We start from the raw sequence: 22,404 nt of genomic DNA, 5'->3' as shown, positions 1-22,404 counted from the left end.
AAAGAGTGGAGAGGAGAGATCAGTGATTGCCACGTGAGGGGAAGCCATCGCAACATCACATAAATGTGGAAAGCGTACGCAAGCGTTTGGTCAATAGCAGCACAATCGACCTCCTGAGCTTATTACATAAAGCTGCACGTCAATGCTCCCTATCATTGCTTGCAATTCACAGCTTGGAATTGTTTAGTAAAACACCACAAATGGTGACCAGACACAGGATTATATCTCAGTACCGAGCCCATCTCACACATTACAGCAGATTTTACATTGCATCCATAGTGGCGATGTCCTTAAAATCAAACATAGAAATGTATTAATATTAATATGAACTGCATAGGAACATTACTGAGTGTCTGGATTCTACATGTCTCTTGATTTGCAAGGGTTTCATGCTCCCGGCAGCCTCATAAAACACACCGTGTTCAGCTTTTTGAAGATGAGGTAATGTCTATAATTTTTTCCCACTTTCTAAGCACCTTTTACTGAAAAATCACACAAAAATCTCCACTTAATTCCTCTGGGATGCTGTCTAACAGTAACCAAGCTTAGAGAAAAGTCAGGTCACTGTTTGACAATCATCTCAGTGATAAATTCACCTGAACCCACACAAATCCACCTTTTTATCTGCATCGTCTAAAATGGGGAGCTTAAACTGAAGGTAAGCAGGTTGATGTGAGTCTTGTGCTTATTGATCAGGATTATTGGGGACTCATGCTGTGACACATGTTTAGCTGGAACGGTCAGAGGAGGAGACAGAGGGAAAAGCCACAGGGATGATTTACTGTACAACAGAAACACACTTCTCTCTACGCTCTTAAAGTCAACATAAAATACAACTAAATTCCATTTACTTAATGCATGTTTATGGAAACCTTATTGGAAAGGATTATGTGCACATTATACTAAAGCAAAACTTTTTCATCAGTTAATATTTCAGCTTGTTTGTGGTTTCTCTGATGCCGGTTAACGGTCGCAAACAGTAAAGCATGGCGTTAGCAACACCAGAGTCATGGGTTTGATTGCCATTGAATGCAATCGAATGCAAATGAAATGCAAATCTCTTTGGATTCTATGCATAAATGTAATGCATGAAACTAAATAAAATATTTGATCTTTTTCTTATTTCTATTTTTAAATGATTTGAATATTACATTTTAATATGATTAGCTTTTCATCAACTTACAAACCCCCTGCAGTTTGCTAAAAAAATAATGATAAAAAAAAAAAATTGGGGAAAATCAATAATACTGCTTGTCCTAGGTCAGTTTCATGTTGACTTTAATGAGCTGATCTGCTCAGAGGACTTCATTCAGATACATCACCTCTTATCAACCCCAAACTACTGAAAAGGAATTGTCACACTAGTTGTAATTTTTAAAGGATGCTTTTAACTTAAACTAAAGTGCAACAGACAACCAATCATGAGCTTGGCTATGCACTTTTGTCAGAACATTTTCCAAGTGTTCATGTTACTTCTATTTTCATTTATTTCCATTCGCCAGAATGGACTCCAAAAACGTTATAAAACATTATCAAAAAAGGCTGCATGCTGTCACATCAGGGTTTTAAATTTAGTAAAAAAAAATAAAAAAATCATTTAACTCTGAGTTTACAACCGTTCAAATTCTCGAAAAATGTCTGTATGAGCGACTCAAATGCTCCGCTCTCCAGCCAGATATAAAAGCTGCTGTCGGTTAATGAGGAAATGAGGATTTGATGGATGAACTCACGGCTCAATTGCACTCTTGTCGTTTCAGAAGTCATAAAAATTTATGGACATTGTCATCTTGGATATTACGTTGATCGCTTTTCTTATGATTACTGGTAAGAAAATACGTGCTTGACTCTCGTTGCACGTTCAGTTATTCGAGATGTTACTGTAAGTTTCGGTTTGAACGGGACATTAGGGAAGTAAATGCGGTTGTCAATCCCAAAAACTGACAGGGTGAACATAGCTTTTGATTGAATGAAGTCCTCTATATTATCAGTTTAACAATAAAGGCCACATTAAGAGATTTTACCCTCATTCCCTCAAAGCGCGAGAGAGCTCGGAGAGGTCGGAAGGCTCTCAGTGTTCGGAGAGTTTTGATGGCGCCCAGCTCTGAATACTGCAGGGCGTTGGCCACCAGGCTGATCAGAGAGACCTACACACATAAACAGAGGTAATTAGGAGAAAAGCAAGCACGCTTACATTTCTTCCTGCTCTGATCTCTACCTCCCTATGGTGTCTTATGGGAAAAATGGCCTTTCAAATGTACAAATGACCAGTTTGCTCACCCAATCAAACAGCATGAACTCTAAGTCACAAGCACCCACATGGATAACACACACAAAAACGATCATTTCAAGTCGCTCATTCTCAGCTCACACACAGTTCTCTGATGCTCTCTTGCTAATGGTGCTTTTATAACCACTGGGGGCAATTTACTAAAAAAGTATTTGACGTTGTTGATTTGCACCTGCTGTCTGCGTTGTTTTAGCACCCAATTCACAATAAGGACTCATGCAAATGCTGCAAACTCGCAGACAAAATCTGAGCTAAATGCGATCTGCATGGCGCAGAGAGTAATAGGGCCAGATTTACTAAACGGGGACAAACGTCTTTTTGACTGGTTTTGTGGTCCAGGGTCACACATACAGTATATATATAAATGTGTTTTACATATATTTGTATTGTATTTGTTTGTATTTGTATATATACAAATATTTAAAATATACAAAAAATATTAATAAAATCTATAAACGTATCTCACTGAAAAAACACATTATGAAGAAGAGCATTCTGGGAGAAAGTCAGTCATACAGATTTGAAATGACATGAGGGTGAAAGAATGTTGTAGAATTTTCATTATTTGAGTTTGATATCATATCAATTCAAAAGCTGAACCTACATCAACAATAATAAAATCCAGCCAGCACCAAAGATTGGTGAAGTATTTGGCAAATCCATATGCGACCCATTTCAGCAGCATCTCAAGAATGAAGATGTAGGTGAAAACTTTATCAGCAAATTCCAGTATGGTCTTTACGTTTTTTCTTGTTTCAAGGTAAATGTCCTCAAAAGCCTGAAAAACATATGTAAGATGTTAACATTTTAATGTAAGGAAATGAATTATAATTAAACTAGTAGGCCTATACATGGCAACAATCTGAGTGAAAAAAAAAAATCCATCCAAGATAGTGGACAAAATGAGAAAAATGTTGATTATGAATGAGCATAAAATGTATTCAATACCAAAAAGCATTTATAAAAAAAATGCTAATAAAAATGTGATCTGTATTATTCTACTTCTTAGATTGCTGTCATTAGTTTAGCAACATGTTCATGTCAAACTACTGAAGTCTCACAAACAAGCAAATGCATTTCCCCTTACCAGAGCGCCACTGCTAAGCAGAATCATGAAGACGATGAAGGTCTCAAACCAGCTGTGCTCCACAATGTTATAGCATGTCTGTCTCAGCAGCCACCACCTCTTCCACATGCCCTTTTCAGCATCCACCTGGCAGCACCGGAACCTTCGGACGCACCCTGAAAACCAAATCGAATTACTTTTTCAATTTTCAAAATCTTTCATTTTTACTTACAAACCATTAATATGATTTAAGCCACGTGCAAATTCATAATTCAACATCATTGCTGAGTATTTTCTCTTTAAAACTGAAATGATCTAGAGACAGTTTCAGAAACGCAGTTTGAAATCGCTGGTGTTTCTCATGTCGCAAACTACCTTGTAGCCAATCACGTCAATGTGCTGGCGGGCTTTAGCATAGCATTAATTATGACCACTGTGAAGCAGTGGAGCCTCAAGAGAAGCCAGGTTATCCCTGTATATTTTTCTGTTGATTTGAAACATTGGGTAGATTCAGCAGTATATTGTATTGTATATTAAGATGTTATGATGAACTATATGCCTTTCTCCACTGACGTTCTGGGATGGGGTTTCTAAGGATGCTGATTGTTAGAAGGCAGCTGTCTGACTCTGAGATTGCGAAAGGGGAACATGTTTTGTGTAATATTAGCAACTATTATTAGTTGTTTTATAACGTAGTCAAGCAAAAGGCTTATCATATTAATTACCGTTATGTGTCCGACGTTGTAATGCAGTGTTCCCATTGTGCAGTGTTTACCTTATAGTGAGTTTACCGAGTGGATCTCTGAGCTGGTGTGGTGAGTGGAGGCGGGGCTTATTCATGAATCCGCATATACTAAATTAAGCAAGAGTGTAGTTTACATTTACATATACATTTATTCTTTTAGCTGACGCTTTTAACCAAAGCGACTTACAATTGCTATATATGTCAGAGGTCGCACGCCTCTGGAGCAACTAGGGGTTAAGTGTCTTGCTCAGGGACACATTGGTGTTTCGAACCCGGGTCTCTCACACCAAAGGCATGTGTCTTATCCATTGCGCCACACCACCAAATGCTTTTTGGTAATGTAATGTAGTTACATTTAAGCTATTTTAAGGCATGAAGAAATCAAAGATGAGTTTGAATGGGTACAATTATTGACTATAGTGGACTTTAAAAAGTCAGTTCCCTCAGGTTTACATTTACATACATATATACATATATATATATACACTGTATAGGACTAAAAATGAAGACCAAAAGAATTTTTTGGGGGTTGTAAACTGTTCTTCTAAAGGTTTGTCTACCCTTTTGCCAAATAGGTAGGACAATTTCAACAACCATATTGCACTGGGTATTTTGATTGTTAGAAAAATAATGAAAAAATATCTGTTGGTGATACAAAAATGCGAAGCACAATCTGTAGTTTTCACAAAAGTTCTAGAGCATTTTGCATCATCTGGTAGACTTTTGCTGGCAAATGAACATGAATTTCTCGGTCCAAGTAACATGAACATTTTTGTAGCTCTCGAAATGAGCCTGCTTTTTGAAAATGCCCAATTAAAATGTCTATTTGAAACAGATTGCTAATAAAAAATACTGTAAATATCATGGTATTTCCCACTGTTTCTACGAAACTTTTTTTTTTGAGTTGAAGACTAAAGAACACATTTTACAACAGTCTTAATATAGTGAACAAATACATTAGCTGAATCACCTGTTGTGAAACAAGCTTCTGGTTCTGTAGATTCCTCAAGTTCAATGTCCAAATCATCTTCTCCTCCTTCTTTAACGATGTGTCTGAGGTCCACCGTGCTGCCCTGTGAAGAGCTGGGAGCCACATCAGACAGCCTCTGCAAGAGCACACACACACACACACACACACCGCACATTACTATAGCAACCGCAGGAGATGATACATGTGCACACGGTTTCATTTCAGCTGAGTCACAGAGACAAGCCTGAGAAGTAAGATTTGCTTATGCCTTGGATAAAACCTTTTATCAAGTATATGATTGACTTTATCTAGTTGGCATTTCCAAAAACGTATAAGACATGAACCAAGCTCTGAGATGAATCATAGTACACAATACTATACATTTAAAGCTTAATGCAAAATATACAAGCATTGAAACTTGAAGTTGAAATCACATTGACTACAGACACACATACAATCACTTAATCTCTGAGCTCATAGTAGGTATGTCCCGAATGGTTTATATAGTGCATTTTGTCTCTCGTTTTTGTCTTCTCGTTATCACTGAATAGCTGATGAAAATGAAAAATGAAAATAAAGTAAAATTGATTATTGTAAAGTGGATATTTGTAGAAATCATGTTACCTTTCTGAAGGCCTAATTATATCCCAAATTACATATTACATGTATATGCTTTTAGCTTGACACGGCCCAGTGCAAATAAAAAAAAAATCAGATTTTTTTTTTTGTCAGATAATTTTTGGAAAATGCGCCCATTCCACCGACTGAATGCATTATTGCGCTTGTCCAAATAACCATGACATATTCTGAAAAATTACCATATCTCGAATCTCAGCTGTGTAGAGCTGTGTATGTACATACTCATATGTACATACAGTACAATGCTGTTAAAAGGTGCGAGACACACAAAAAAAGATTGGTCAAACTCAATAGATAAATCAGGATAAATCAATAGAAGCAATAATACAGAATCATCTGTTGATGTCTTGAAGACCATCAATCAGCGATCATGGCTCTGGGCCAAAATGTAGAGAGCAGCCTTTCTGTTTGACCAGCAAGTGATGATCTAAAACACTCTCCTTCACGTTCCTCATGCAAACGGCACAGAAGAACAGATTTTTCTAAGCTAATACACAGAAAATATATAGCTCACACAATTGGGATTTTTTATTTAGATATTGAACTTTTTAGTAAATTCATAAAACAAAATATATTTTATTTTATTATATTCAGTGTACATTATTTGGTTTATTATAATTATAATAAAGCTTTGTCCACCAGCTCACTGAGCCTGTTGCATTATGGGAACGCCTTCTACAAAAGGATACATGCAATACTGTCATATACTGCCATTATTCAACCATGTGTGCCTATGATTCCTTACAATGCTGCCTAAACAGTCAGCTCATTCGATTTTTTTTTTTTTTGAGTTTCAATTGAAAGCATATCACCCTTCACAAAACTAAAGCGGTAGACCTTTTTGGACAATTTCAAAGAGCTTGCCGTACAAATGACCAGTAAAAAAAACGTTTTATGCCAAAACCACAGACCGCCACATCCTCGATTCCCAACAGGAAGCAAATGAGCATGTTATCATGAGACTAAAATTCACGCTCAGCACTTAAATGGCAGATAATGCGATCTGAAGACTGATATTCCCTGACCTCTCTTCCATAATGGGTCGTCGGGCAACATGTTGACGTAATCCACAATGCACTCATTGCAATTAACCCTACCGAAGAGAAACTTGACCACGATTACACCAGTGAGAAATCAAGTGAAACAATCAGAAAGCTGTCATTTTTTGGGGCCGTGTACATGACAATATCTACACCAAAGGATTGGTTCGACATCATTTGCACTGTTATTGAAGTATTGCTCCCTTTGTACTGTCCTGTACATTTACATTCGGTAGACGCTTTTATACAAAAGGATTTAAAGTACATTGACCCTCCATATCAAACCCACTTGCCAGAATCATGCTCTATAGTTTGAGTTACAGTTACAGGAATGCTACAACATCTTTCCAAAAATATTTCAGCAGATAATCAGACAAGAACTATGACCTTAAGCTTAGCCATCACAACTGTAGTGACATCTATCCCTTATAGCCTCATTTTTATTCACCTCAAATTAAATATGGCATCTACCCTGATCGAGGTCCAAAAGAAGTATATTATACTGTCATAGTGCATACAAAATTCACTGCAGTCCACAACCACTAGGCTATTTCAAGGGGACTTGGGTGCGCACTAATGAAAGCTCTGTTGGAATACAACTTGTATTCCAAACAGACCAGACACATGTGGTTTTCAGTGACTGGATCATGTTTGGATCACAACTGACTGCATCAAAACCCAGGAGTAAATGCATCCAAGATAAATTGTGATCGAATAAGCATTTGAAGGTGGTCTAGATTTAAATCAACGATATCCCATTATTTATCAAACTTATGACTTGGTATATGGTTTCTCTTATTTCTCTCCCATTTTCCTCTTCTCTTCTAATCCCTATTAACATCCAACACTGACGGTAAATTCATAGAGAAGGGAAATGCAAAATCGTACTCTGAATTATCATCAATGTTTTTAAAATGCAGCTAATAACGCAACCTCTCACATAATACACTGCTGTTCAAAGTTTGTTGTCAGTAAGAAATAAATATGTTTATTCAGCAAGGAAACATTAAACTGATCAAAAGTGATAGTAAACACATTCATAATGCTACAAAATATTTCTCTTTCAAATAAATGCTGTTCTTTGGAACTTTCCATTCATCAACGAATCCTGAAAACAACTATTTTAAATAATGATAATGAAATGTTTCTTGAGCAGCAAATCAGTATATTAGTATGATTTCTGAAGAATCATGTGACACTGGGGTAATGATGCTGAAAATTCAGCTTTGCACCACAGGAATATATTACATCTTCAAATTTATTTAAGTAAGAAACAGTGAGTTTTAATTGTAATAACATTTTGCAATATTGCTGTTTTTTTCTGTATTTTTGTTCAAAAGAGTGCAGCCTTGGTGAGCATAAGAGATGTTCAAACTGACCCCAAAGTTTTGAACAGTAATGTATATAAGTGGCATTTTGGATTTTGCTCAAGTGACTGTGCTTGAATCTCTAATCGATCATATTAGAGATGCGTATGAATGAAGGAAATGCAAAAGCAGAGACCAAACAGGTGAGCGTGATTTCACCAAGTACCACATGTTCCTGGATCAACATCTTTGTTGATCCTGGAACAACTTTCCAATCAACCAATCAGATTTGAGGGACAAGTTTGTAGGCGAGGTGCTTCAACATCAGTGTTATTCACCTGCCATTTCCCTCTGATTTTAGGGAAAAGTTATGGGTAGGGTTAGGTTTAGGGGTAGGGATAGGGATAGGGTAATGACTACATTTTGGACAGGAATGTTATTCCAGGATCAACAAAATATGTTGATCCAGGAACATGTCTTACTTGGCAAAATCACGGTGACCATACCAAACATATGCTAATGGAGGGTGTAAAGGGAGGTTTGATCTGCACTAAAATCTTCATATCCACCCATCTCCCCATTTCAAACTGCTTAATTTCCATTCCTCTTGAGGGAGAACTCGGCAACTCTAGCGAACTATAGTCACTTCTTTGCTGATTTTCCCTTTTGTTGTCGCATGTTTTCCCCACGAGCTCCCCTACAGCTGTGGGGGGGCGTATATTTCACAACACGGTCGTAAAAAACTCACTTGCGGCGGCCTCCTTCCCATCTCTACCGCTGCTCATGTGCGTTTGTTATGATCGGAGCAAGCCAACTGTATCGTGTGGAGCTATGTCTACCGAGGTGGGTAATCTGGTAATACATCATACATGCGTGTGTGTTTATGTCGAATTGCTGTAAAGCAATTCGTGTTTCGCGCTCATTCTCGCTTCTCACGAGACTTCCAATTGCTATCTTGCCGGGACGGTAGTCCCCAAGTTGCAAGGTTGGTTTTCCGCCTGGGAACGCTGGGGGGAGCGGGGAAAGTCACCAATATCACCAGAACAGGTTGTTTAACCATCCAAATGATTTCTAGACAGTTTTATTAAGTTAAAAAAGTTACCAAGTTCTCCTTTAATTTCAAACTGCAACCGTACCTCTTTATCTTCCTCTAGGTCTGTAGAAAGACTGCTGAAATCCTCAGTGTTGAGACACTCAAAATCCGACTCCTCGGCAGCCATCGGGACACTGATGGTCAAGCTCGGGTTGCTGATAAAATTCTCAGAGTCACTATCCACATCTCGTCCTCCAGTGCCTTTAACCAGCTCTAGTGTGGTGTGGTTGGAGTTATCATTTATTCCCTTGCAGTTTATCGTGACCATGTTCCCATCTAGAGTTTTCTTTTTCTGCTTCCTCCTCTTTATACAGCTGCTCTGGAAGAAACTGTGCAGGCAGGCCTTAACCACAGCGAAGCCTCTCTTGATTCGACCAACCGCTATCTGCAGGTTGTTCTTTTCGACCTCATCGTCATTGGCCGTGAGATTTTCGGAACTGAAGGAACTGAGCAGCAGAGCGAGGAACAGGTTCAGAACCTAAAGGAAAGGCAAAATTAGGGAGAAGCCAACTACAAGTTTAGAACAACTTCACACACTTCAGGGGCCTCATTTATTAAACTCCATGTGCAATTAAATTTGATTCTAAAATACCATGGATTGATCAATTGGATTTACATTGGTGCCCTATTTTAACGATCTGAAACGCAAGCATCAAACGCGAAACGCAAGTAACTTTGTGGGCGGATCTCGGGAGCTGTTGCTATTATACCGGCGGGATAAATGACTCTTGCGCCCAACGCAAATCTAAAATGGGTTGGTCTGAAGTAGCTTCATTATGTGGTTTGGGCGTAACGTGAAATAAAACAATCACAGCGTCATCTCACATTCCCTTTAAAAGCAGGCGTGCTTGTTCCATGGCGGATTGCTATTATAACGGCGGATTTGCCAGGTGCACGCCAGGAGCGGTTCACAGCCGAGGAGACCAGCGTTCTCGTCAGGGCCGTAAAACACAGAGAAGTGACATTGGGGATGGAGAAACCCACCCAAATTAGCTTCGTTTAAACAGGCGTATGATAATTTGGGTAAATGTGTAAGCTAGATTTATGCATACTTTTTCACATCTTCATGGACACCACAATGATTTCCCTCGTGTGGAATATTCTTCCTTGTAATTATGTATGGTTTGCAAAAATGAGAACTGCTGCGTCTGTGTAGATGAGAGAAGCAAAGTGTATGTGCGTTGTGCACACGCTACATTATGGCCAAGCATGCGCCCTTAAAATAGCATTGACTAAAATAGCGCCACTGACTTTAGACTAGGTTTCTCCTGGTCTGTGGCGGAATTGTTTTCTGAAACGGCAAAATAGCACCAGGTAACGTTTGTGCCGGAACACGCCTCCTCTTTTCTCTGAACCGCCCCCCTGGAGCGCAAGTTCATTCCCTAATTTACTGTGCGCGGGTGCAAAATAGGAATGATACATGCGTCGGTGTACAAAGTCAATTGCGCTGGGTGCAAGATAGAGCCCTAGGTGTCTTTGACTAGTCTGTGCTTACTGCTTACATTAAAAAAAGGTACAAATGTACTTATTGTGTTGATGTTTTATTGCAAAACACCCTTTTGAGGTGGGAAAAGGGTAAGGTTAGGGACAGGTTTTTGCTGGTATAGTTGGTTTTACGGTGAGTGGACTCTTTTTTTTTTTTTATAGCACATTTCGTACACAATGGTAATTCAAAGTGCTTTACATACTATTAAAAATAATCAGAAGAAATAAGAATATACAAAACAGTTTAAAATAAAGAAACGAGAAAGAACTAAAAATAATTAAAACAGTTTAGAATAAAGACTAAAATAAGACACAGTATAAACAGTCGGACAAACAGTGACACAGTGCTTATTCATTAAATGCAAAGTTAAACAGATGTGAAAGGGAAGGGGCTGTGTAATTATATATGTAATTATAGAAATTAATTACAGCTATAGCTACATGCAGGTATTAAAAAAAAAATATATAAGTACAATGTAAAAACATGTACACAATAAGTCCATTGTATCAAATGAATAATTTAAATGCTAGTACATAGTAGTTAAAGACACTTAATATAAAGTGGGAACCATCGATTTTATCCTATGTCAAATCAGAAACAAATCCGGATATATAAAGGCAGAAACTGGCATGGAAATGTTCTTATCCCTACACCAACTGAAGACCCTGATTACAAACATTTATATTTGGAATGCACAATATGTTAGTTTTTGATGTTATTTTGATCAGCCCGATAAGAAAATTTGGCCGATTGAGTCGATAAACAATGGATTTTTTCCTTTAGATGAGACACTTCAGATGTGCACAGTTCGCCATGATGGTTTTGAATTGCTTGAAATATGATTGGAATCACTTCAAAAAAGGAAAATACATTTCAGTGCAACATGTGCAGCGCAAAATCTGTCATATAGGCTACATAAAATTATAATGAGAACATTATAATTGTGTGCTTGGGAAATGGCTTTTAATGATGAGACTCAAAAAAATTTTAGATTTAGATTTATCGGCCAATATATCGGTTATCGGCTTTCAAATATAAAGAATTATCAGTTTTCGGTATCGATCATAATTTTCATATTGGTGCATTCCTAATTTATATATTGTTAATATACTGTATAATAGAATAGAATATAATTTCACGGTCACATTCAGGATCAATTTATGCACATCTTTATAAATGAGGCCCTAGGTTTTTTAATGCTAATTAATTGAGGTGAACTATACATACCACCAGATTTCCGATCACCATGACCATCATGAACACAATTAAGCACAAAGGCTCCCCTGCCACTTGCATGCAGTCCCACATGGTCTCGATCCACTCCCCGCACAACACCCTGAAGACGATCAGGAACGAGTGGAAGAAATCGGTCATGTGCCAGCGAGGAAGCGAGCAATCCTCAGAAATCTTACACACACAGTCACGGTAGCTCTTCCCGAACAGTTGCGTTCCCACCACAGCGAAGATGAAGACGATGATGGCTAGCACAAGCGTCAGGTTGCTCAAGGCGCCCAGTGAGTTGCCAATGATCTTGATTAGCATGTTCAGAGTCGGCCAAGACTTAGCTAGTTTGAAGACCCTCAGCTGTGACAATAAGTGGCATAGAAAATTAGTATGGTCCATAGATTTTTTTTCAAAATGTATCAATATTGGTCGATATGATAAATTCTTCTATTTTTACATTTAGATTACCTTTGCCGTCATCTAATACTGACTTAAAGATCCTCTTTAAAAACACGAATTATTTAATAACTGCAATTCAAACAATGCTGTGATGAACATGTTCCATTTAAAATTTTAGTTTTTAGTGTATTATTTTACATTTATTTAGTGTTTTATACCATTCAAAACTTTGGGGTCTGCATTTATTTGTTATAATATTTCACAAAATTACTGTTTTTATTGTATTTTTGACCAATTAAAAAAAAAAAAACTATTTTGAAAAAGAAATGGCTTTAGAAGGCAGCATTTACACATAGTACCTTAAAAATCAAGCCTAAGATTAAGGGGGTCTAATGTTTTTATTATTTTAATATGTTCCTTGAGGTTCACTATACTGTTACAATGCGAAAGTTTTTAAGGGGCGTCTCCTTTAAGGCTTGTCAGTAAACAGCCACTGTTATGATTGGCTAACGTCATTGCGTAGTAGACAGTATCAACACCCCTTCTCTATTGTGTGTGAGTGTTATCCAAATTAAACTGGCGACTGAATGCCAGTGGGCGGGTCTATGGTGTGAGGATGTATAACTATTTGTCCATGTCTTTCTCTGGAGGCGGGCATATGTAAATGTATTTGCAAGTGTGACATCGCAGATCCCGCAATATCAAAACGAGCAGTTTTGGAGTTTGATTAAATAAATGCTTTGTTAACAATAAGGAGGACTTTTTAAGCTATGAAACTTGCAGGATGTTTTAATGCTACAAAGACCTCTTATATATCAAAAGATCAAGCCAAATTTGATTTCTCATGTCATGACCCCTTTAGGAGCGCACCTATGCTGCATTTATTATGCTGTCTAGGTCATTGGGTATAATGCATGACAGCAGGATACTCTTACCAGTCGGAACGGCCTAAGAAGACCCATTCCAGGCAGTACGTTTTGCAAACAAAGTTCCAGAAGACTCAGTGTGACTATGATGCTGTCGAAGATATTCCAGCCTTCCTGAAAGTAAGTGTATGGGTCCAAGGCAATTATCTTCAATATCATTTCTGCAGTAAAGATGCCTATGAAAACCTGTAAGCAAGGAGATAAAACTTTTGGTAAAACTTCAAAATAATGTTCCATTTGTTAGCTAAATTACTTCTAGGCCTGGTTTCACAGACAGGGCTTAGATTAAACCAGGATTAGGCTTTAGTTCATGCTTTTGTAAATGTGCCTTTGAAAAAGCATTACTGATGTGCACCTTGAAACAAAACAATGGCACTGACATATTTTAAGGTATGTCAGTGCAAGTCACTTTCAGTTAAAACTCCCCCAAAGTTAAACAGTTGAGTTTTACCGTTTTCGAATCCATTCAGCCGATCTCCGGGTCTGGCGGTAGCACTTTTAGCATAGCTTAGCATAGATCATTGAATCTGATTAGACCGTTAGCATCTCTCTCAAAAAAAGGACCAAAGAGTTTCTATATTTCCTATTTAAAGCTTGTAGTTACATCATGACAACAAGACTGACAGAAAATGAAAAGTTGCGATTTTCTAGGCCAATATGGCTAGGAACTATACTCTCATTCCTGCGTAATAATCAAGGAAATGTGCTGTGTTCCTTTAAGACTTGGGGGCTAATTTATTACTCCAATGAAAAATACTTCTAAATCTTTTATTAATCTTACTTCATGTTAATTTCAACATTTGCTAATTCATTATTATAATCAAAAGTTGTCTCTGTTAATATTATTTAATGGAGCTGAGTGAACTAAAACTAACAACTAATGTTTTATTACAAAGATTAATAAATACCGTAAAAAATGTATTAATTATTATTAAAGTTTAGTTAATGCATCAACTAACATTAACCAATGCGATCTTATCGTAAAGTATTACCAAACTTTTCCATTGAACAACATATTTAAAAGTATTTTACAAAAGTAGAGCTGTCCACTGACTAAATTTGTAATAAAATCATTACAGTTGTTGATTAACTGACCATTTTGGAGAAAACATCTCCCTAAATAAAATGGCTTTCTTAGAAGTCAAAATCATTTAAGATTTAGTATTTCATTTCAAATGCTGCTATAAATGTTCTTACCACGTTGCCAGTTACAAGCATATTAGAATAATCATCGTCCATAGGGTGACACTCCATGGCCATGAATATTGTGTTTATCACGATGCAAATGGTGATAATCAGATCTGCGAAGGGGTCCATCACAACCATGTGGACGATCCTCTTTATCCTCAGCCATGTGGGACTGCAATCCCAGATCAGATAATTCTCCGCAAAGTCGAACCAGCGCTCCACACACTTCTGTTTCCAGACCTCCCACGCTGCCATGTTAAATAAAAAAGGTAGACGACAATCTGAAAGCTGTACGTAAAACTAGTAGGTATTGCAGCATCATTTGGACAAACTGAATACTAATAAGCAAATAAGCACTTAATCAAAAGTATAGTTCACCTTTCTTCTGTGAAAAACAAAAAGGAAAAATTTCTTTATAATGAAAATCAATGAAAACTGAGGCTGTCAGACTTCAAAATGACAATATAAAAACTTTTCATTTTCAGTCTATTCCTCAACAGTTAATACTAAATATACAATACATGTGATACTTATTTAGCTTGACAATCTGAGTCGCTTTTTATTATATTGATACGATTGGTCAAGATACTCTTAAAATTCAAAGCAGAATTAAAGTCCTACAGGTTTGGAACAGCACCGGGTTGAGAAAATGATGACAATTGTGAACCATTTCTTAAAAAAAAAGAAAAGAAAATCAAACTAATATGCCTCACATTCAGTTTCTTGTAAGTGTGTTCAGCATTTAGGGTTCCTTACGGTCAGGGTTGTTGACACTTGCTACACTCATAGCTCTCTGTCTCGCTGATTGGTCAAAAGCCACAGAAAAGCCTGAATCACATCGACGTCGATATCCTTCACCTGTGTCAAACTGTAAAGAGATCCAATCATCAGCAAATACATAAACAAATGTTACATTGTTTGCTAGGCAGCATTATATTGCTATACATCAATCATTCATCGGTTAACTTCTAAGACAAATTAGCATTTCAAATGTATGCAGGCAACCTGTAAAGCATCTCGGATTGATATTAGTTATGTAGCTTTTACAAAAAACAACAACAATGACAACCCAAATTTGATTATATCTTGTTCTTGATGATAAACTTTCAAACTTTAGGGTCCAGTTTAAAGGCACTTAAAAGCCAAAGGCTCATTTAAATTTATTTAGTTACATTTTAAACACCTTAAGAATGCCTTCGTATGTCACTAATATCTAACTTAGTACATATTATTTAAGACATTATTATGGTAGCTTGTTTCCACGACAGAATTACTCCCAATTCTGACTTTTTTTTTCTGCAATTCTGACTTCTTTTCTCGCAACTGAGAGAAAAAAGAAAAAAAAGTCTTTTTGAAGACTTTTTGAAGAATTGTGAGATAAAATGTTTTTATTCAGTGGTGGAAACAAGCATTCATACATTAAATATGTTTATACAATACAATAGATAAAAAAATTGACATTATAATTTAAATGCATGCAGAACAACATAATTTAAATGCATGCTTTAACATGCTTTGAAGAGAAAAAAAAGAAGCTTTTTCATATAATTCATTAATTGAACAAATAATTGATTTGGTTTCACAACTTGATTTTGCAGGCTCACACAGAATTAAAAGTATCTCTGCAGATTTCCACAGAATCAGAATGCGGATCATTGACAAAGTTATGAACATCCATGCCAGTTCATGTTTGTTTATAAATATTTTGCATGATTTCATTGTGCAGCATTTTTTTATACCATATTTAAATCCATCCTGCAGAATTCTACAGATTTTTACCCAAAAGTGCAAAAGAGTACACAGATAGCATTATGCCTATAATAAAAATGTGCAATTTAAAACAATGCATTATACACAGCAACAGCACGTCACAGGCCATGCAAGGTTCGTGCGCTGTTAGTTCTTTCCCTTACACAAGTTTCGTCAAACATGGCTCTTTTTTTGGTCACTTCTGGCATCAGGATTCCTGAGGGGGAGTTGGGTGAAGAGGCTCCGCCCGACACCATCACCGTGCCATTGCTTTCGACCACATACCGCGCTTTTCCGTTAGACGGCAACAGTATACGTGGTGTCAGACTGCTTTTGCTAGGAGTACTGTAAAGACGTTCGGATCGAGAGGGTGGAAACAGAGAGTCTTTCGGGCTGCCTGTGTCCTCAAACATGCTTTGCTCATCGTCGGCGTAGTTGTTTTCGGAGTGCAGACGCCCGCGAAAGCTGAAGACGCTACCTTTGCTGCCCCGACGTGGGGTGAGGATTGAACCCTGAAAACTCAGAGGGGACTGAGGAGACAAAAAAGCTTTACAAACACACTGACAAACAAATCAAGGCATTTGAAGAAATGACCCTTCGCTAAACCCCACTATATAATTTGACTTGCCAAGTCAACTTTAGCTTTAACTGTCCGGCATATATTTATAGACAAGCTCGTTTCTAATGCAAGTTGTTGAACGTTCTGTGTGTTTTTCTGTGTTCACTCCCTTTTTGAGCATAGAGCTGAACTTAAATGGAAGTAATGCAATAATGCTTTAGAATACAGACATAAGGTTGGTCTCTTTGTAAATAAGACACTCAGCAGATTACTGCTGAAGTCAAGGCACATCAAAAAAATGAAAGTAAAAAAAAAAAAACAGAAGTTTACTGTAAAATAAATGTACTGAACTAAACATTTTTTATTTTATACAATATATATATATATAATATTTTACAATATAATTTGGACTCTAAAACTGCAAAAAATTGAAGCCATATGTCTAACCAAGTTGTGTTCCAAATTTGAAGTTGGTATCACAAAAACTGAGCCCGCTGAAAGGGTAAAATACTTTGTTTTCACAGGATGAATTTTGAGTACAAGTTTACAAATGGTACATAATTTATGATGATAACTAAAGCTTATGATAGGGGGAAAAAAAGCATGCCAAATGTCCCACTACTGACGGTTAAAAGGCACATTTTTCATTTAATTTGCTAATTTTACAGTAAAGATCCAAAAATATGGTAACAACTGTTAAGCTGACATTATTGCATATGCATTTGTAGGAGAAATGTATGGGAGATTATTTAAATAAATCATGCAAGATGATCTACTAAGGTTTGCACTCTTCAATTTACTGGTATTTACGCCATTATTTACCGCCCTCATAAAGCATGTCTTAAACCAGGAGCTAAATGCACTGCTCTTGGTAGATTGCATTGGTCATTATGGAAATTATCCGGCTGCGTCTGTGTTCTTTAATTTGCGTGCCGATCGCGCGCAGAACTTTCCTCTCCCATCGGCACTTTAATTGGATTGCTTGAGCATTCTGTCCTTTTTAGGGTCACATCCTGTTTTTGGTTCTTTTACATGTCTTTGGTTTATTTCGACTGAAATATGACTTCAACACAGACCAGATTCCTGAAAAGGTGGTTCTCAGTCCGCTTGTTTGGTGCACACCAGGATTCAGATGGCAGTGTTCACACTTATTCAAATGAACCGCAACAGAGCAATCGCACCAGGGTTTGTTTTAATCCAACCAAACATGCCAAGTGTGAACGAAATGAGTAAATAAAGGGGCGGGTCAACTGGACAAGTAATGGCAGGAGAGAACATACTTTTAAGTGGTAGAGATTGTGAATATCATGTTGTTGATGATCATGCTGAATTTATAAAAAAATCTATCTATCTATCTATCTATCTATCTATCTATCTATCTATCTATCTATCTATCTATCTATCTATCTATCTATCTATCTATCTATCTATCTATGTATCTATCTATCTATCTATCTATCTATCTATCTATCTATCTATCTATCTATCTATCTATCTATCTATCTATCTATCTATCTATCTATCTATCTATCTATCTATCTATCTATCTATCTATCTATCTATCTATCTATCTATCTATCTATCTATCTATCTATCCATCCATCCATCCTTCCAGATCAGTGTTTCCTTATTGTAAGAAAGTATGTTGATGAAATTTCCTTATTCCTATAGCAAACATCAAATGATTTCTAACCTGATGTGGAGAAGAGCAAGTCCTTTCACGTGAGCGCCGAAATTTTCCATCGTCTGTAAAACGGAAGCTGGCCTTCCTATCGTTTCCCTCTCTCTTCACATCGTCCTCTTTCTCTCCTTCCCCCTGACGCTGTCTCTTTTTCCTGTGGTTGCGCCGTTCTTTGGCACTTTTGGAGCTGAGTTTGGAGGCGTCGGAGGAACTGTCCGTTCTATTTCCACTGAGCCCATCACACTTGGACGCTTCAGCCGCAGCCTGTCAACCAATCACATGACAGAACGTCATTACACTTATGCAACAGTTTGCAAAGGTTTCATGCATTTACATTTATGCATTTGGCAGAATTTTTATAAGTTCAAGTATTCCCTGGGAATTGAACCCATGACCATGGCATTGCACGCACCATGCTCTGCTTTTTGAGCTACAGGATAATGCAAAAAGCTTGCATTTCAGACCCTGTTTAAATGTAAACACCCAACAGACCTGAGCTTCCTCTTCCTGTCTCATGATCTGCTCAAGCATGGCGTTAAACTCCTCTTCTTTCTTCAAAGCCTCATCAATAGTGGCTTGGTTCTGTTCGTCATATGCCATGGCAACCACAGCCAGGATCAGGTTTACCAGGTAGAAGGATCCCAAGAAAATGACCAGCACGAAAAAAATCATGTAGGTTTTTCCTGCGGCTCGAAGAGTCTGTAATAAAATTCCACGATTAGTATAGGAGAAACACAGGAAGGAATTAATGTTGTTCAAACCAGAATGATTAATTTTCTTTTCTATACAGTGACAGTTGATGAGGGCTTAAGCTACCAAGCTCCATAAATGACATTTAAAAAAAAAATCATAATACCATAAAATAGTCTAAATTGAAATTTCAGAGGAAGAGAAGGAGAAGAAACTGCATAAATGTTACAGGTTTGTGCATTTCTCATGAAACACTAGTCTTGAACATCATGAAGAACAAGATTTTTAGGGAACTTTTCAGTCTGTTCCTCATACTAGCAATGTGTATTGCATTAGAAGACTTGGAATAAAGTGTAAAAATCATATGGACTACTTTCATGATGGGGATTTTTTTGTCCTTTTAGGAGCTTGACAGCCCCATACCTCATCCACTTTTATTATATAGAAAACAATCAGCTCGTACATTGTGCAAAACACTACCTTTTGCGTTCCATGAAATAAAAATAATCATATGAGTTCAGTTTCCTCTACCTGTTGGTAAAGATTCTCCCAGTAGTCTTGAGTCATCAGTCTGAATAATGAAAGGAAGGCCCAGCCAAAGTTATCAAAACTTGTGTAACCAAAATCTGGATTAGGACCTGCTTTCACACAGATAAATCCCTCTGGACACTGCCTGAAATGCACATGTGTGACACTTGATTGTCAAAAACTCAACAACATAAAATGAGCAATACTGGTAAACGACTTTTGAAAAGAAAGATACTGAAAAGGTTTATGAAATCGTTCGATATCCAGATTTGTTTGCACGTGTTGCTTACCCAGCATCACTGTTTTTCCCACAGATCAGAGCGTCTTTCTTTCCTGGTAGGAAATATTGGTTACCTAAAGGAAAAAGAAGAGATAATTCATAATAGATCTTATACAAAGCTAAAGTGCATTAGTTGCTTTGTGCTATATTCCATTTTTTGTTTATTCTATCCATAATAGGTTGTTTCATACCATATTTTTTATATTTTAATATTCTTCATTGGTCCATTTTTTGCCCATAATTATTTGCCCATTTACCTCCCTCTTCCTGACCCTTTGAATCAAATGGGATGTGTTCACAACAGATCCAAACCCCAAGCAAACGAGGGAAATGTCAAAATACCAGTAAGATGTGTACAGTATATATCAGAATAAAATGGAGAGTGGAATTTGCAAGGCATCCCCATCAGCAAACAGCGCACCAGATTACCTCACTCCTGCATTATAGCTTTCCCCCATCCCGCTAAAGTACTTGCCAATGGATATCATATTCCCCTCCATGAGCAAGGTGGAATTCCTCCTTCTCTCAAACAGGGTTTTCATGGCTGGTGGTAATGCAAACATCCATGATGCTGAATGATGACAGCTGGCTGTCTTACACACACAATATTTCCTATTCAGACTGGTCACTGGTATATTGGACCTGTCACTCTTAAATTTGCTTTTAATTGGCCCTGATCAAAATGTTACTCATATACACTCTGGTCTACTTAAACCTCTCTTCAGCAAAAACGTGTAAATTAGGATGCAAATGATCAGTCCTTCCTGAATTATGTGATCTTGTAATACCTGTATTATTAGCAATAACTTGCCCCATACATTGAAATGTGAATTCAAAATGAAATCTAATTTAATTTTCTCATAATATTCAATGCACATCACCACATTTTTCAGTGATTCTCAAACAACTCAATGGATGAATCAATCCCTCCTTTCCGTGAGCTACATCTACTCTGATTGGCCAGATGGCCCAGTCTGTTGTGATTGGTCTACCGCTTTCAGCACATTGATTTGACGCAAATCCCTGAGTAAAAATTACATGTGAGGGCTGGTCAAGTTGTTTACGGGCAGAAAACATACAACATAGGCGGGCGTTATGCTAATCTATCTTCTAGTGATGTAGAACCGTAAATCAGTAGGATTTGAATTAAAAACGACTCGTATTGTCGGTTCAGAGTCTATTCATTCTATTGGGATACAATAACTTTATTTGTCATGGACTTTCGACATTTTCAACTTTTACAAATAGCTTTATTAAACACTGCATGAAAGGGTATATTCGAAAAACCTTAATAGTGTCACGTTTTGGTTTTGTTCATGTCATGTTTCTGTGTCTTGTCATGTGATTCCCTGTTAGTCATCTGATCCTGCTTGTATTCCCTTGTCTGATGTGTCATGTTGTCATTGGTTCATTGTTCACAGGTGTCCCTTGTCTTGTCATTAGTCTTGTGTATATTTAAGCCCTCATGTTTGCCATGTGTCTTTGTTAAGTTTTGTTCCACTGTACCACTGTTTAGTAAGCTTCATGTTTCATTCTAAGTTCATGCCACGCTTTTATTCTGAGTTCATGCCACACTTTTATTCTGAGTTCATGCCACGCTTTTATTCTGAGTTCATGCCACGCTTTTATTTTGAGTTCATGCCACGCCATGCTTTTGTCTTATGTTTGATCTTATGTTTATAAATAACCTGCATGTGGGTTCTCATCTACACTTGCCTCTATTGGATCCCCTACAAATAGGGGCACTTAAAGATTTACAGTTTTTCTCAATGGCTTTGGCTCAATTCTCGAATGACACTTTGTTTTTGTAGTGAAATAGAAATAACAATCTTAACAATCAACCAATCAAGTTTGGAAGCATACAGTAGGCTATATGGAGTTTGCCCAGCACAATCAATGCCATTTTTAATAATAATAATAATAATTTGTTACTTTTACAGTGGGGAGAACAAGTATTTGATACACTGCCGATTTTGCAGGTTTTCCCACTTACAAAGCATGTAGAAGTCTGTAATTTTTATCATAGGTACTTTTCAACTGTGAGTGACGGAATCTAAAACAAAAATCCAGAAAATCACATTGAATGATTTTTAAGTAATTCATTTGCATTTTATTGCATGACATAAGTATTTGATCACCTACCAACCAGTAATAATTCCGGCTCTCACAGACCTGTTAGTTTTTCTTTAAGAAGCCATGAAAGCTTAAGCATAAGGTCTACCAGAAAGGCTTCACTGCCACGTCATTAAAGGGTTAGTTCACCCAAAAATGAAAATTATGTCATTAATGACTCACCCTCATGTCGTTCCAAGCCGTAAGACCTCCGTTCATCTTCGGAACACAGTTTAAAATATTTTAGATTTTGTTCGAGAGCTTTCTGTTCCTCCATTGAAAGTCAATGGACGGCATACTGTTCACGTCCAGAAAGGCAATACAGACATCATCAAAGTAGTCCATGTGACATCAGTGGCTCAAACTTAAATTTATCAAGCGACAAGAATACTTTTTGTGCGCAAAAAGTAAACAAAAATAACGACTTTATGCCAC

General features: G+C 37.2%; 1 protein-coding gene across 1 annotated transcript in view; it reads right to left on the bottom strand.

Moving 5' to 3' along the window:
- scn1laa (sodium channel, voltage-gated, type I-like, alpha) overlaps positions 1 to 22,404 on the bottom strand; it is a gene marked incomplete at its 3' end in the record, with an annotated part of 54,728 nt that overhangs the window by 5,875 nt on the left and 26,449 nt on the right. The window contains exons 8-21 of the mRNA XM_081368696.1: positions 19,868 to 19,931; positions 19,581 to 19,722; positions 18,852 to 19,058; positions 18,372 to 18,623; positions 16,284 to 16,649; positions 15,127 to 15,238; positions 14,380 to 14,618; positions 13,192 to 13,368; positions 11,861 to 12,217; positions 9,191 to 9,625; positions 5,069 to 5,204; positions 3,375 to 3,529; positions 2,892 to 3,065; positions 2,022 to 2,144 (exon numbers count right to left, since the gene is read on the bottom strand). Of these exons, the coding sequence (XP_081224822.1) occupies positions 2,022 to 2,144; positions 2,892 to 3,065; positions 3,375 to 3,529; positions 5,069 to 5,204; positions 9,191 to 9,625; positions 11,861 to 12,217; positions 13,192 to 13,368; positions 14,380 to 14,618; positions 15,127 to 15,238; positions 16,284 to 16,649; positions 18,372 to 18,623; positions 18,852 to 19,058; positions 19,581 to 19,722; positions 19,868 to 19,931 (2,939 nt within the window). The remainder of the gene's footprint in view (positions 1 to 2,021; positions 2,145 to 2,891; positions 3,066 to 3,374; positions 3,530 to 5,068; positions 5,205 to 9,190; positions 9,626 to 11,860; positions 12,218 to 13,191; positions 13,369 to 14,379; positions 14,619 to 15,126; positions 15,239 to 16,283; positions 16,650 to 18,371; positions 18,624 to 18,851; positions 19,059 to 19,580; positions 19,723 to 19,867; positions 19,932 to 22,404) is intronic.

This window comes from Scardinius erythrophthalmus, assembly GCF_964197995.2.
Source record: "Scardinius erythrophthalmus genome assembly, chromosome: 6".
NCBI classification, from domain to species: domain Eukaryota; kingdom Metazoa; phylum Chordata; class Actinopteri; order Cypriniformes; family Leuciscidae; genus Scardinius; species Scardinius erythrophthalmus.
The sequence above is the reverse complement of the archived record's forward strand: the minus strand, read 5'-3'. Positions and strand labels throughout refer to the sequence as shown.